The sequence below is a fragment of the Gambusia affinis genome, linkage group LG12, assembly GCF_019740435.1.
Source record: "Gambusia affinis linkage group LG12, SWU_Gaff_1.0, whole genome shotgun sequence".
Lineage (NCBI taxonomy): Eukaryota > Metazoa > Chordata > Actinopteri > Cyprinodontiformes > Poeciliidae > Gambusia > Gambusia affinis.
The window spans coordinates 17,153,778-17,170,081 of NC_057879.1; the positions used below are offsets into that span (position 1 = coordinate 17,153,778).

General features: G+C 39.0%; 1 protein-coding gene across 29 annotated transcripts in view; it reads left to right on the forward strand.

Moving 5' to 3' along the window:
• obscnb (obscurin, cytoskeletal calmodulin and titin-interacting RhoGEF b) overlaps positions 1-16,047 on the forward strand; it is a 57,836-nt gene extending 41,789 nt beyond the window's left edge. For 27 of the 29 annotated variants that reach the window (XM_044135372.1, XM_044135379.1, XM_044135376.1 and 24 more), the window contains 28 exons: positions 1,338-2,663; positions 3,020-3,301; positions 3,413-3,494; positions 3,596-3,720; positions 3,977-4,174; positions 4,295-4,327; positions 4,421-4,519; positions 4,614-4,832; positions 5,006-5,039; positions 5,150-5,202; positions 5,373-5,471; positions 6,213-6,269; positions 6,933-7,072; positions 7,680-7,880; positions 7,986-8,062; positions 8,146-8,316; positions 8,424-8,583; positions 9,267-9,383; positions 9,545-9,709; positions 9,808-9,966; positions 10,046-10,223; positions 10,313-10,426; positions 10,547-10,714; positions 11,048-11,150; positions 11,815-11,944; positions 12,344-12,437; positions 12,635-12,677; positions 13,807-16,047. In XM_044135372.1, coding sequence (XP_043991307.1) covers positions 1,338-2,663; positions 3,020-3,301; positions 3,413-3,494; positions 3,596-3,720; positions 3,977-4,174; positions 4,295-4,327; positions 4,421-4,519; positions 4,614-4,832; positions 5,006-5,039; positions 5,150-5,202; positions 5,373-5,471; positions 6,213-6,269; positions 6,933-7,072; positions 7,680-7,880; positions 7,986-8,062; positions 8,146-8,316; positions 8,424-8,583; positions 9,267-9,383; positions 9,545-9,709; positions 9,808-9,966; positions 10,046-10,223; positions 10,313-10,426; positions 10,547-10,714; positions 11,048-11,150; positions 11,815-11,944; positions 12,344-12,437; positions 12,635-12,677; positions 13,807-14,899 — 5,720 coding nt within the window. In that variant the 3' untranslated portion in view covers positions 14,900-16,047. The remainder of the gene's footprint in view (positions 1-1,337; positions 2,664-3,019; positions 3,302-3,412; positions 3,495-3,595; positions 3,721-3,976; positions 4,175-4,294; positions 4,328-4,420; positions 4,520-4,613; positions 4,833-5,005; positions 5,040-5,149; positions 5,203-5,372; positions 5,472-6,212; positions 6,270-6,932; positions 7,073-7,679; positions 7,881-7,985; positions 8,063-8,145; positions 8,317-8,423; positions 8,584-9,266; positions 9,384-9,544; positions 9,710-9,807; positions 9,967-10,045; positions 10,224-10,312; positions 10,427-10,546; positions 10,715-11,047; positions 11,151-11,814; positions 11,945-12,343; positions 12,438-12,634; positions 12,678-13,806) is intronic. The other 2 variants (XM_044135402.1, XM_044135375.1) reach the window with 1 other exon arrangement.
• Positions 16,048-16,304: the final 257 nt, after the last annotated feature.

The window sequence follows — 16,304 nt, forward strand, 5'->3', positions numbered from 1 at the left end:
TTAAACTGCCTTAAAAAGCATTTAGAATAAATCTAAATCAAATTTTCATTAGAAAGGACGTGGTTTAAAACTTTTCCATTATGTTGTGCTTACAGCATCGGATTCAGTCAAAGATTCATTTCATTTCAGTAGGTACATTATCTAAAAGTTTATGTTAATTCTCTTAAAAAATTGATTCATTACACACAGAGTAATAGATTTAAAATATTTATTTCTGTTAATATCAATGATGATGTCTTAAAGTTGTTGAACATCCAAACTTCTGGAAATAGGATTGTAACATCAGACCAATAAGAAATATATGTGTATTGAAAATACAGAAATGTTTTAGTGATATCGTGGCCTGCAAAATCATGGGCATCAATGCATGTGAATGGGAAATTAAGTGAAAGTTAAAATTATTTTAAAAAAGGTGCTGACACAGCAGGGATAAGTGCAGCTTTGACAGAACCATGTAACAAAGTCAATTTAACAACCTGGGGGATAGTCCTCTTTCCTTTTCATTTGAAAATCACTATCCCAGAGTCTGGAAGAAAAGCAGCAAAGTTATTTGAAGTCTAGAGTGAGGTTTCCACAGATAGTGATGATTTGAAGAATCCTGTCATTCGCAGGGATTTCTTCAATATTGTATCAAGTACAAAGTCAGCACAGCTGTCTCCTGGAAAAGTATAGAGCTGCCTGACACTTCTGCTGTCAAGCTTTATGGAGATGCAGGGTTCGTTTATCACCATGGCTTGGCGCCTGGCCACACTGTCAAATACCCATTTCTGGATTGATGAACATGGTGTCACTATACTTGATTGGCCATTAAGCCCACCCAACCTAAACTGCACAAAGAATCTATGGTGTATTGTCAAGAGCAAGATCAGAGACACATAACTTAAAGCAGATCAGCTAAATACCACTATAAAAACAATCGTGTCATGACCTCCATTTTACGCTCCATCAACGCAGAAATTCATAAAAAAGAAGCCTTGACCAAGTACTATGTTCATTTATTATACAACATGTGGGCAGTCTTTTCAATAGGCTGACATGTGTGTCCTAAAATACTTTTACTTCTTCAATGTAATATTTTAAACCAAAAGCGGAATGTTGTGTTTTCATTGACAGTGAAAGACATAACTATTTAAATGACCAAAGCCTGTAAATATTTTTGCTCTGTTTACTATGTAGGAGTTCCACTTTTTGAGTTGATTTACTGGTCTCAACCTAAAGCCAATGTATTTACATTGTTTGGCTTATTCAGAACCAAATAATGTTAGGTACTGTTGCATTAATGGTGGTGTTGTTCTCTGTGTAGACTAACTTTAACCATATTGTGGTCATTTCTTCAGATTCAAAACAGACAAAAGTAATGGAACAGCCGAGTCTACCTCCCGAGTCTGCTGAGGAAGGGGAACTCCATGATCTGTGGGACGCATCAGCAAAGAAACGTCGCATGAGCAGAGAGCCCACTCTGGACCCCATCTCAGAACAGCCTGAGGACAACAGCAAAGGCGGCAAAAAACAGCAGAAAGAGTCCGTGTCGGCAGAAAAAGTAGAAATCACAGCAGCAGAGAAAGAGCAGGTCGATGTGTCCAAGAAACAGACAGAATCTGTTCAGTCCATCAGCTCCAAGGATGAGACTGTTACTGGCGGCTCTTCACTTGTATCTTACCTGAAAAAGAGCAGCAAGACTGAAGCAACAGCAACCAGTGAGGCAGAGACTCTAACAGCAGAGAGGTTCTTTGCTCATTTCCAAATGGTAGAGCAGAAAACAGTGCAGCAGACTGAATCAACAACAACAATGATTCAAAAAACAAATGAAAAGCAACTGTCTGCTCAGGAGACCAGTATTATGGAAATCACAAAGGAGGAGGAGCCTGAGCTGACAGATGCTGCCATCAAGATTCAAGCTGCCTTTAAAGGTTACAAGGCTCGCAAGGACATGCGTCCCATCTTTAAGGAGGTCTTTAAAGACCAAACCAAAGAACCTAATGAAACCATACATCTCGAATGTGTGTCAGAAGGTAAACCAGAAAAGGTCCGCTGGCTGAAGGACGGTGAACCGCTGATGGATGGCAAACATCATCATATTGACATCTACAATGATGGCACCTGCGCTCTGGTCATTACTGCCATCACCACCAAAGACACTGGGGTTTACACCTGTGAGGTTACCAACAAGTTTGGAGTAACGTCTCACAGTGCTAAGGTGACAGTGGGAACGGTGAGGGAGTCATCAGGGCGACGACCCCTGACAATAGGTTACAGTGCCGACAGTGAACCCGAGAGCTCTTCCGGTAGTGAGATGGATGAGTCGCTGAGACAGGCGAGCAGACGCCTGAGGCGCCTTCTTTGCACACGACTCCCACCCGACGTTGAGGAGGAAATGTTCATCAGTGCAGACGAGGGCGACTTGCGTCCCCCGGATCCTCATTCTTACCGGGAGGATGAAAATTACATCTACATTCGCTTTGATTCCCAATCAGAGGCTGAGATTGCCTCTAAAAGATTCCAGGAGATGTTCACAGTCCATGGAGTACCCGTAGAGACCGCCATCATAGCAGCAGGGGCTCACAAAGTAGAGCTGCGAATTAGAAAGATGGGCTACATTCAGGATGGCACACAGACCCCAACACAGGATCGACAGCCTCCTGCTTTGTTGACTGGAGCTCCAGGTAAGCATTACAGCCTCCTGCTTTGTTGACTGGAGCTCCAGGTAAGCATTACAGTTACGACTGTGGAATTCACACTTCTTGAACAATTTCACATTCAAATGTACCATTTTTCAGCATCCTATTTTTACAGTGAAACAAAAAGTCGAAACTATGTAAAGCTCATCTTCCACATCTGGTATATGTGCTGCCTGGTGTTTATTTTTTTCTATAAAAATTTGAACATGGAGGTTTGTGGTTGTTGAATGACAAAATGTAGAAAAATCTTAATACTTCAGGTTGATAATTATGCCAAGTATATTTTCAGTGTAGGAGTCAGTGTTCTTTCGCTTATTGATCCAGTTGTTCTTGTTGCCCAGCTGCTCCAGTGTTCCTGACCGAGCTACAAAGTCAGGATGTTCCTGACGGCTATCCAGTCAGCTTTGACTGCGTTGTGATTGGCAAGCCCCCTCCCACTGTTCGCTGGTATAAGGATGGAAAGCTGTTGGAGGAAAATGACCATTACATGATCAATGAGGACCAAGAGGGCTGTCACCAGCTCATCATCACCTCTGTCTTGCCCACTGACATGGGCGTTTATCGCTGCACAGCGGAAAACAGCAGTGGGATTGCCGCCACTAAAGCTGAACTTAGAGTTGACAGTAAGTAGAAGTAAATAGATGAATATGAAAATGATGCAAACATTTTAATTAAAAAAAAGAATGCCTTTTCAACAAACATTATTGAATAAGATATATTATTATCTCTATTAGTGTCATGCAGCTCAGATTATGACACTGCTGCAGATGCCACTGAGACCTCATCGTATGTCAGTGCTAAAGGTTATGTGTCCAGGTAAGTACAAGTGTTGTATGATAAATTAATTAGAATATTTGACATTCACCCTCTCAGCTCACATGCTAGCCTTTGTTACTGTGCTGTATGCTTTCCTCCAGTAGGGAAACTGAAACATTTGAATCCGTAAGTGAAGACGATCAGCTACCACAAGTTGTGCACGAACTTCATGATGTTCATGTCAGTCCAGGTTCGCCTATTGCTAAATTGCAACTCAAAGTAAAAGGTGAGCCCACCAATAAACCTGAGCTGCCAAATTAAAATTTACAATTGCCAATAAACAATGTTGTTTTTTAAAATTTTACCTTAGGATTTTTTAGTGGAGTGGGGAAGTCTGTTTTTCATTTAGAGTGTTTAGTGACACAAAGTTTTATAAAAGAGGTTTCTCCAAAGATGATGGATGAATAGATGAACTGAATGGATGAATTTAACGTCAATGAGGATGAAGAGGGCAATGTTTTCTACGTATTTCTGTCTTTTAGGGTTTCCTAAACCGAGAGTGTACTGGTTCAAAGATAGCCAGCCTCTCCGACCATCAGAGAGGATTCAGCTTTTAGCAGAGAGAGATCTTCATGCTGTGGAGATCCTTGAAGTGAAGAGAGAGGACATGGGGGAGTACTCTGCTTATATCAGCAATGCGGCTGGTTCTGCTTACTCCTCCGCCCGTCTGATAGTACTGAGTATGTATGCAGAGACCTAATTAGACCTAAACTGCACATCCACCATTTTCTGTAAGGCACAAAGCTTCAGTGTTGAGCTCAAGATCTAACCATGCATAGTAACAATTGAATTTTGTACAGGTCCTGGGGAGATTATGCCACAGGAGAAAAAAGGTAAACTACTTTTCATACTATAAAATTGCAACAGGTAATTAGACTAAACAAGGAGCGCCTCTAAACTTCCTTTTCAACATTTTTTTTACAAAGATTCTAAGGAGCCGCTGGTGCCTCCACGCTTCATCGAGAGGTTCAGCAATAGGAAGGTGAAACAAGGAGCAAGCATCACTCTCTCTGTCAAGGTCGAAGGTCAGTTCACACCCCCTTTTAAACTTCTTCCAACACCCTCCCCACTTTAATTTCCTTGCAGATTTTAGCAGGTTGTCCACCTATGCTCTTTTAGGATCTCCTACTCCCATGGTCTCCTGGCTGAAGGAGAAATCACCAGAGGATGTCTTGTGGATTAAACCTGATACTAAAGGATACAAAATAGCCAGCTCTGGTCGCCAGCACAGCCTCATACTGATGGACGTAGACAAAGAGTATACTGGCATCTACACCTGTATAGCTACAAATAGAGCAGGGCAGTCGCTCTGCAATGCTCAGCTTGAGGTGGATGACAGTAAGAAAGAAATTTGTTTTTTGCATTTTATCTGAAAATAAAATGATTTGTGAATCATTTTCACAAATCATGCTGCGGTATCTTCACAGCATAAAAGGAACAAGCAGACCTGACTGAAGTCTGCTAAGTGTGTGTAGTTATAAACAAGTGTATACTGCTCTCCTTTTTGACAGCACCACAACTGAAGAAGAATACTGCAGCTTCAGAGTAAGTAAGGCGATAAATAGACATACTTTGACGCAAGTTTGAATATACATGCAAATTAATTGCATCATGCTACAAATATGATGCCCATGTAAAATTTAATTCATTTTTAGGATCCTTGGGATTACAGTTAGTCCCCCACAAGAAGAGGCTGGCAGAGGAAGTGGTAAAAATACAATAAAATACAAGCAGCAATTAATCAAATGTTTACATTTTTTGCTGCATATTAAAAAGTGTCAGGCAAAAGTATCCATACGTCTTGGTTGCTTTTACATTTTGTCATGCAATACAAAATATTTATTCATTTTTTTCTTGCACTTTTATCCATACTATTAGAGAGTAAAATACCCTACTTAGGTGAAGTTGGCACAGAGGAATTCCTTATGAAACTCACTTCTCAGATCACCGAAATGGTTTCAGCAAAGATCACACAAGGTAAGTATTTGATACCAGGCAGTTTTGATCAAGTTTTTGGATGTTCACTTTTAATTTTAGTTTGTGTGATGTCTAGTACAATTTCACTCTCTGCTAGCGTAGAATGTAAGCAACAAAATAAAACAGAATGTTTAATTAGGTAGACGTAGCTTGCATGTACACCTATTATGAAATTATGGTGTTCTATTTTGTCACAAGTCCGTCATTTTAATTTATCGTCACCATGCATGCAACGAGCTTCCAGAAGGAATGTTGGCAGAGTGCTATGACTCCTAAAATATTCAGGATATTTTAGGCTTTTTATATTATTTTGGCTTTTTTTTTTGAGACAATATTCAGGAGGAAAATCATGTAACTCCAAAATGTTCCAGTTTTCTCTGCATATAGAAAAACGCCATCTTGAGGTTTGCATGTTTCTCCTCCTCCTGCTGTTACTTGCAAACTGCTTTAGTCTTCCAGTCAGGTTTGGTGGATTTCACTAATTTTGCTCTGCCAATCCATAAATTTTGTGTAAATTGAATTTTATATTAATGAGCTACTAAAATGTGTTATTTTTTTTTGTCTAGAACTGACACCAAACCTGACAACGGTGTTTTATTACAGTTTCACTGCATGCTTTGGGTTTTCATTAAATAGTAAAAAAACTCTCTTAACTTCACACAGACCCCATTTTCTTAACACCCATTATTTTAATCAGTTTCCCCATTTAAATGTTCACCCAATAATTAATTTGTTATTCAGACAGCTTACAGAATCACGACGTGCTCCAGTGGATGAAATCTTGGCCCAAATCTGCCAGTATGTATACCAAATGCATCAGCATCACAACTCTGCGACAAATTTTCTTTCTCTTTAAGAAATATTTATATCATTAGACGAATTTAAGGACGTTTTTTTCTCACAAACAGAAGCACAGCTGCTACATGGATGTCTTCTCTTTTTTTTACCTTTCATAGCTGAAGTCTTAGTAAATGCTTTCATCTATTCAAACAAGATTTATTGTCTCTGTCAGCTTACAGCTGGGGTACAAACTCATTGACAGGCATGTATGTATCTGCATGTTGCCACTAACGCAGTAGAAATGCATTGTTTGGCAAAAGAAGAAATTGTTTCTTGCTGATCTTTTTCAGAATTTCAGCTTAAACAAAGTAGCCATTACTTAAAACATCACCGGGGTCTTATCACTACCATATCATCACAACCAATTACTCATCGTCTACTCTGACAATGAGTAATTGTCAGTTCAAATTGAACTGACTGCAAGTTTTATTAAACTTATTAAGCTAAATATTAAGTACTGGCACAAGTCAACAAATTCTGTTTTAGACAAGGCTTTATAATACAACTCCCTTGACAAAATGTGTTTTACTACAGAACTTTAAGCAATAGAAAACACTGAGAGGGCATGCTGTGGACATTTCCCCGTTTTCTCAAGCATCTTTCTTAACCTTGTCGTTCAAGCTTCACTGCGAGTACCAGGTGTGGACAGTGATGATGAGACCAAAACTCCTTCTCCATCTCCCCATCACGGTCGATCTCGTCCACCTTCCCTCATAGCAGATTCCTCCTCAGAGTCAGATGATGGAGATGCCAGAGGAGAGGTACGAGCTGTGGAATTGAGGTGTTTTGTTTGTTGTGTTAAAGGAGTTTACAAAAAACATTTAATTTTCACAATTAGTAATGGGGGAACCCACCTTAAAACAAAGTTACATTTTGAGAATAAAACTACAAGTTATTAGATATATGCACATCAACAACTAATCTGACACCTACAATAATAATTAAAGATGGACCAATCAGAACTTTTTAACATCTGAGCTGTGGTTTTGCAAAGCTGATTTTTGCAAATTTTGATTTGTCTTCAAGAAGTGTAAATGATAGCATTCAAAATGGATTGTTCTGTGAGCAAGTAGCTACTGTAAATAAGGTTTTGCTATTGCTACTGACTTGGCATTTGAGGTTGTCTTTAGTATTTATTGAAAATGTTTCAAAAACTTGAAAGAAAAAAAAGACTTATGCAGCACATTACAGATAATTTTTATTAACAACAGGAACAAATAGGCAAATGATTGAAGCAAGCATTAATTTGTAATGGGAGAAGATTGAACATGGAATGAAAATAGAAAAAAAAAAGATTGAGCAACTAAGTCATATTTTATTATTTTTCATCACTGATGAGAGACCATCTGCCTTGTCATATTTTTGTAGATGTTTGACATTTATGTGGCATCTGCGGACTACAATCCCACCATTGCAAGCAAAGACTCCATCTCTCTCAAAGAGGGACAGTATGTGGAGGTCTTGGACTCAGCTCATCCTCTTAAATGGTTGGTCCGCACCAAACCCACCAAAACAACACCATCACGACAAGGCTGGGTGTCACCGGCCTACTTGGACAAAAAACTTAAAGTATGTCTTCAGATCAACATGTTTGGATGACTTTTTTAAAATCTTGTTATTCTCTGCAGCAGTTTGGCTTGTTGATGATTTTGTATTAATAAATGTTTGTCCCAGCTCTCAGCGGATGCAGGAGATCTTCCAGAAACAAGTGTAGAAGAAGTTTCTGAAGGAGAATATAAGCGGAAGTTATTGTAAATGAAGCACAATCTAAAGTTACTATGAAACTGTGAAAACTGTAAAGACACTCTGAAGAAATGTTATTTAATTCAAACAGCCAGCTGATGCAGGACCTGATAAACGGAGAATCCGAGTTTGTCAAGGAGGTGGAGTTCTTCACTTCGCACCACATGAAGCACGCTGACTGTCCGGATGCTCCACCTGATGTCTGCAGCCAGAAAGAGACCATCTTCAGAAACGTTGATGACATCAAGTCCTTTCATAGCAAGTGAGTCCACATCTTAATTACCAGCAATATCTGTTAAACCTTAAAAAGGACCACATCAAATACATGCATTGTATTCATGAACCTTGTCTCCCGCATTTTGTTTCTAGGACATTCCTTCCAAAGTTGCATGACTGTGACACTGATGATGATGTAGCAATGTGCTTCCTGAAAAACAAGGAAGGATTTGAACATTACCTCCAGTATCTTGTAGGACAGAGCCAAGCCGAATCTGCTGTCAGTGACAAAACTATCCATCGTTTTTTTAAGGTATCTGTTTTTCAGTGGTACCTTGATTTACATGCAATCCTAGATAAATGAAGTGCCTTTGAAAAATATTCAAATCACCTAGACTTTTTCACAACCATCAACAGCATGGGATATATTACCACACAATTATGAAGTGGTTTGTCATTTTTTAGGGATAAAAATCTATTTTGTATCCAAGCTCCTTTACTCTGATATCCCTTATTGAAATTCAACCCAGTCAATAGCAGAGTTAGTTTATGAAATAAGAAAGGAAACATAAAAGAAGGAGAACTCAATCCATCAAAAACAAGCAATGCAATGGATGTGTTTCTGTCAATATTAATTAAAGATAACCATAATCAGAGTTTTAAGTCTAGATCTAAAGAAGCTTTTGTTTCAGAGTTTAAAATCTGAATAATGCTTCCCCATGTTTGGTTCTTATTCTGGATATACAAAGTAGACTTGACCCAGAATGTAACTGATGTAACTGCAATAAAAGGTGCTTCTACATATTATTGACCTTACAGGCATAAAGTTCAATTTCATGACACAATTTTCTGTTTTTATTTTTGAGGAATTTTGAACAACGTTAATTACTTGCACTTCACAATTGTGTATGATTTTGTGTTGGTCTATCACAAAAATACCCAAACCGTTTCCCAGAAAAAGTTTCATAGTAATTTATAAGTTGTTTAATCTTATAGGAGTACTCTGAGAAAGAGCAGGCGACTGCAGGCCCTGGGGATCCTCCAGTTCGAAGCATAAATGCCTACCTGCAGCAACCCCTCGAGAGGATTCAGAAGTACAAGGCCTTCCTTAAGGTGACAGTTTTAAAAGCCAACAAACAGACAGTCCTTTAAGTTTAGTGCCTTCTTAATATTGTAAATGGGTATGTAGTATATGACTCATGTGCAAGTCATTTCCCATTTTGATATCTGATTATCAATCAGCCTTTCTAAATGTCTTTGCCTGCTGTCTGCAGGATCTCATCCGAAACAAGGCAAGAAACGGCCAGAACTGCTGCCTCCTGGAAGAGGCGTACGCCATGGTGTCTGCACTCCCTCAGCGTTCAGAGAACACCCACCATGTCTCCCTGATCGAGAACTATCCTGCTACCCTGGAAGTTCTTGGAGAACCAATCAGACAGGTAATACCTTCATCAGTAGCTATGCAACACAGGCCTTTGGTGGCTTTATGAGTTTGATTGTGTTTTACATATTTTTTCTTATTATTTCCTTGCTCAAGGGACCTTTCCTAGTGTGGGAGGGAGCACCCGGAATTAGAACATCCTCTAGGGGTCACCATCGCCATGTCTTCCTCTTCAGGAACTACTGTATCATTTGCAAACCCAAAAGAGACAGCAACACTGAAACACAGGCATATGTTTTTAAGAACATGATGAAGGTAAGTAATATTTTCTGTCTGTTTTATATTTTATCAGAGATTCAGCATGATTCTTGTTGTACTGTTCCTCTCGGTACAGCTGAATAACATCGATGTGAACGAAACGGTGGAAGGTGACGACCGGGCCTTTGAGATCTGGCACGAACGGGAGGACTCTGTCAGAAAATACACTTTACAGGCCCGAACGGTCATCATCAAGAACTCCTGGCTGCGAGACCTCAGAGAGCTGCAGCAGCGCTACAGCATGCCTGCATGGAGTGAGAGCATTTCTTGATTCTCTTTAACTTTGTTCTTATTTTTCTGTTACTTTAAATGTTAACTTTGTATGACGTAAACATTCTTCCAGGTTCACCTGATTTTGTAGAAATTTTGGCAAACTGCACAGCAGAGTTGGGTCAAACAATTAAACTTGCCTGCAAAGCTACTGGGGTGCCTAAGCCTGTAGTTACCTGGTACAAAGGTAAGACAGTTGCAACATAATATGTGCTCATTCGCTTGGCTTTACAAAACACTGTACACATTAAATAATCTTTATAATGACTTTTTAAAAACAGTTAATATTTAAACGCTTGGTTTTTAGATGGACGAACAGTAGAGGCAGATCCTCATCACATCATCATTGAGGACCCTGATGGCTCCTGCACGCTGATCCTCGATAACATGACTGCGGATGATTCCGGCCAGTACATGTGCTTTGCAACAAGCCCAGCAGGAAATGCAAGTACTCTTGGAAAAATCACTGTTCAAAGTGAGTGAGAATACAAAGCTGAAGACTTTATCATCTATTCCTTCATATTACCCATGATGTTTCTACCCCCTATTCCTCCTTCCTAAAGTATGATAGGGCACTAATATTTTGTATTGCACAAGCACCAGATTAAAAATATATAGCTGCCCTTTGTATATGTGCAGTCAATAGGGAGTTGGCGCCCTCTGCTTTCTAAAAATAGTGTGTTTTAAGTATTTTGTGGACTGCTCTTATGTCTATGAAGATTTTGCTGCTTAATGGGAAGCAAATGAAGAATATTTTTTTGACACAAACACCTAAACATCACGTGTACCTTTTGTGTATTTGACACAGTGCCTCCTCGTTTTGTAAATAAAATGAGAAATGCTGTCTTTGTTGCTGGTGAAGATGCTCAGTTCACTTGTGTGATACAAAGCGCCCCCAGCCCAAAAATAAGGTAGGACTGGCTGAAGTACATTTAATGTTGCTCATTCTTGACTTTTAAAAATTCTGTTTCCTTTTTAAAAGGACTCATCATTTTAAAGGAATCATTTTACTTTATCACAATTAGTCAGATTATAACCACAAACTTCCTTGTATTTTATTAGAATCTTAAATGAAAGGCCAACCAAAGGAGTGTTGAACTAATTCTAACATAGAAGGAAATGTTTCAACTATTTCAAATGAACATGTATAAACTGTGGGATATATTTGAGCTTTAAATTTTACATGGTGCACTGTAATGTTTATTCAGTAACAATCAGTAACACATCTGAGGTCTTCACACAACAGTTGTATTTATATGTTAATTACACACTAACTAGGGGACTTCCAGTGGTTGGCTGCGCTAAATTTAAGGACGTCAGAGTAACAGGGGAAGTTAGAACCACATCAAACTTTTCAGATTTTTATGTTTGAAAATTTTTTAGTAATACCGGTATTTATCATTTTCTTTTTACCTCACACTTATGTGCTACTTTGTGTTGTTTTATCACGTGATATTGAAAAAAAAAAAAAAACATTGAAGTTTGTTGTTGTAATGTGGGAATATGTGAAAAAGCTTGAGGGTGTTAATATTTTTGATTTTAGCATATTTATCTTTCGTTCTGTACTTGTTCAAGGTGGTTCAAAGAGGGCCGACTACTGACTGACCAGGAGAAGTATCAGACCTACAGTGAGGTCCGTAGTGGGGTTCTGGTTCTGGTTATAAAAAACCTTACTGAGAGAGACCTTGGACACTATGAGTGTGAGGTAAAATCAGATGACATCGCTGCTGTACTGATGTTTATGTTTTGTCTTGTTTTTCTGGATAGTTGAAAATTGCGTAATTGTATTTCAATTGTATTTCATTATAAAACCTATTATAACAAGCAAAAAATTTTGGCAGTTTATTAAAACTTTTTTTTTTGTTTTTGCAATAACAATAAGTCACTGATCCTCTTAAGTGCTTTGTCAGGAGGTTTTGCTGGATTTACAGCTTCATTAACTTCTTGTTCAAGCTTGCTGAGTCATTGGGGGTGTCTAAGGGCAGATTTGATTGTGATCCTATTTTAATTTTTACACCTAAGAATTGATTTGAAGCTAGTTGCTACCAATTAGCAGTAGAAAGTCATATTTAGGATTCTAAAAATATTTTCCTGCTGTTGCCAGCTGTCAAACCGCCTGGGCAGTGCCAAGTGTGCTGCAGATTTAGTTGTTCCTTCCACTGTGGTCCGCAGTGGGGAGCAGGCCGTCACCATTGAAGGTAGGGCTGTTCTGTCTGCCTTTTAGTTTAACAGCTCTGAATAAGTCTAACAGCAAGAATTAGTATTTCTTTTTTATGTGTGATTATTTTATGCACATGTTATTGCATAATAGTTTTTTGCTATTATGCAATAACTATCCTGCTTAAATACATTTAAATGTATTTTTAAAATTCTGGTTATTCTATTTTTGTTTTAGTTACCGAACAGGAGACTAAACTACCAAAGAAGACCATTATAATGTGAGTGTGATGAGTCTTTAACGTGATGCATAAGAAATTGGTTTTTGCTGCTCATATTCTCAGTCAAACCAAATCAGAAAGTTAGTTTTGCTCTGACTTTTGCCAAAAGTTGCAAAACCTAGATAATCATTAGAAATGTTGACAGGAGTGTGAAAATACACATACAAATCATGGCTCATTTCTATATGATTTTGGTTAAAGTTATTAAGAGTAATCATGGAGTCGTTAAAGAGCCACACGTGGCTATGGTACTGCAGGATGCACAACCATCCCTCAGACAATTTGTTTCTGTTTGTTTTTCTGTGAACATTTGCCTTGCAAATACTTCTCACCTGGGGACAAAAAAAATTTGAATTTGTTGGGTAATATCACGTGATAACATTCTAATGTAGCTACAGGTTTTATGTCACTAGTGCTTTTTTAGGATTGAACCAGATTTTAGAACACATTTCTGTGTGTATGCCTTTCTATAGATTGCGTAGTATTTAAAGTCTGTGTGCTAAAGGATTCTATCATATGGATGATAAAAGGAGGGGCTTTTTCCACTGGCGGGGTCCTTCAAACTGGGAAACCTGCTGCTAAGCATGACTTTTATGACTGAATAAAAAACTTCAAGTAAACTTTCAGGTCTTATTTATATGATGCCTTTTAGAGGAAGAAGGAATGTCAGAAGAGCAGAGGAAAGATGGACAGAACGTACTACATCATTTTTTTTTCCAGACCTTCAAATAAACTACTTCCATGGAGAGCTCTCTCATATGATTTAAACATTATGCTGCAGCCATACAGAATATAAGAAAGCACCTTTCTCAATGTACTCAATGAACTCTGATAAGTTGCTTTATGTCTTGTATGACTTCACCAGTGGTGTGTAGGTATGCTAGCTTGTTTTTGAGACAATTAATTTTATCTAAATAAAATACTGTTTAATTACAAAATAGGAAAACATAGAAAATATGATGGTAATATATTGTCCTATAAGTGATTAACTACATCTACAGTGAGTTTGATTTTACAAAACGTCTTGTGTGTATCTTTAACATTATGATGTGGCTATTTAAGCCTTTCAGTCTCGTGTTTTTGCAAATATGCCAGTCCCTATGCTCATGTATTCATTTATTTATTCCAGCGAGGAGACGATTACCACTGTTGTGAAGAACCCACGCATGAGGAGACACAGATCTCCAGGCTTGATTGTTTCTGGAGCCCACCGCTCTGAGACCTCCACCCCTGAGCCACCTGCAACCAGGCCACGAAGGATGCCCACCCCGAGAAAGACCACCATCCCAACCCTCTATGTTACTGAGCCCGAGGGGGCTGGAGCCAGGGCAGCGGAGAGCAGGCCCAGGTGGGTTGAAGTGGAGGAGGTCATTGAGTATAAGGTCAATAAGTCTCCCAGACTGCCCAGGAGAAGAGGAATCTCACCTGCAGGCTCCGATCGTGCAGCCACCCCCTCCAGACCTAAGAGGTCTCCCCTAGACTTGAATGCTAACAACTCAAACAACAAGCTGGTGGAGCAGGCGCAGGAACATCTGAAGGGAGACATCAGCAGCCAGAGCATCTCCTGGGAGGAAGACCAGCCTCAGATCGCGTCAGGCTCTGCTTCCAGAGAACCACGTGAACTTTCATCTATCCTAACACTTGCTGAAGATGCTGATGACCAGGATGCTCAACAAACTGTTATCTTTGAACCAGAGGATGAGGATACTGAGGAGCCTGAACCAGTGGTTCTGAAACAAGGAGATCGTATTTTGAGTCTGGCAGACTTGGAGGATTACATCCCAGGAGAAGGTGAAACCTATGGCTCCTCCAGCTCCTGTCACGTCTCTGATGAGAAACCCTGTGAGATTTCTGTCCTTCAGAGGGAGATCGGGGGGTCCCAAGTGGGACAGCCAGTGCTTCTCAATGTGGGGCGGCCTGATATTGTTCCAAGGCAGAGAAGCGGCTTCTTTGGCCGCTTCAGGGAGCATCTTTCCAGCAATGTTTTCCCCTCTGCCTCTCTGCAAGGAAGCGGAGCTCGACCCCGAACTGAGAGACAAGTCCCAATCCAAGTGAGCCACGCAAAGCTAGAAGTGAAACCCTCCTACTGCTCCGAGGTGCAGAGAGTAGAGGGCAGGCAGCAGAGCTTTAAAACCAAAGTGTCCACTCAAACCTACGGCTACACAACAGTTGGAAAGCCTGTCACTCTTCAAATTAAAGAGAAGCCCTTTCAAAGCCAGTAAACATCTTCTAATTGGTGACACAAATCCTTAGTCTTAAATGGATACATTTCTGCTTGCATGGTTAAAATAATGTAACAAAATAATATCTACTACATTTAACAAACCATTCCGTTTTGAAGCAGCCAGTCGGAAAATAGTCTGATCCTCAGTTGTTTTTGTGGGATTCAGAGTTTTGTTTAGGCTAGGGAATGTGGAAACTGCAAATTGTAGGGATACGTATGTCTCTATAGGCAAATTTCAGTCTCATTCTGTAATTTTAACTGCTGCATGACATGCAGCATGAATTAAGTGGACAGATGACAAGAAAATATGAAGTAACATTTTACCGTTCATGAGTTGGATGTTCGTTTTCATAGATGTGCCGTCATAAAATCATTATATCTGCAATAGTAACTCATCCAAGCAGTGATATTTTGAACACCTCTGACTTTATTTCTGGATTGTCATTAAATGCAAATTAGTGTCATATCATCAAGTTTGTTTGTTTTTTTACTTTTCAGAAACCTTTTTGTTTCACAGTGTCTATGAACTTTGAAAATGAAAATACTTACAATGAACAGTGAAGACTGAGTTTCTGCACTGCTTGCTGTAGTTTAGGTTCTATCACTGATGTGCAATTAAATTATAGACAAACTTTGGTGTAGATGTATGAATGATTCCTTGGTGAGCTTTAGATTGCTTAGTTTTTTTTCAGGTACCATCCACTATGCCTTAGTAATTGATACCTGAAACATAGGTCCATACTCTATCAGTTGCTTTTCTGTTTACAAAGCTTCTTTGACAAATGTGGGCCTTTTGATGTTTTGCAGTTGCCTGCAAACTCACAGGGTTTAACAAGAGTGTCCTTTTGTGTGTCAGTGACATATTTATGAGTGACTGCATGTATTTTGTATGTAAACCAAACGTGTTAAGCAGAACTGTCTTGTATTTATTTGAAAATGTTGAAAGACCTGAAATTCCAGGACTTCACTTTCTTGGAAGACGTTGCTGTGTTTGTGTTTCTGTATTAAGGTGTCATCGATTGGGTATGGACTATGTATGTTATGATATTTTAGGTCTCACAGATTGTAATTGCTTGCAATGTTCATGTGGGGTTGTGGACAATAATGTGGTTGAGCACAAAGTGCTAAATAAATGTACAGAAAATACTAAAGATTACCTGTTTCTTCTGTCATTCCCATACACAGGTGTATCTCCATAAATTATCATTGAAAAATAAATTTATTCAGTTGAAAAAGTTAAATAAAATATTGTTTCAAGCATGTATTCCTGTTAATATTGATGAGTGTAAAGAACCCTGTTTCTCAGAAAACTATCATACAGAAATCTTTTGTTAAAACTATTTTATGACCTCAACAATCACTGGGAACTCTTCTGACTTGAGAGCTGTAAGCTTTAATAATCA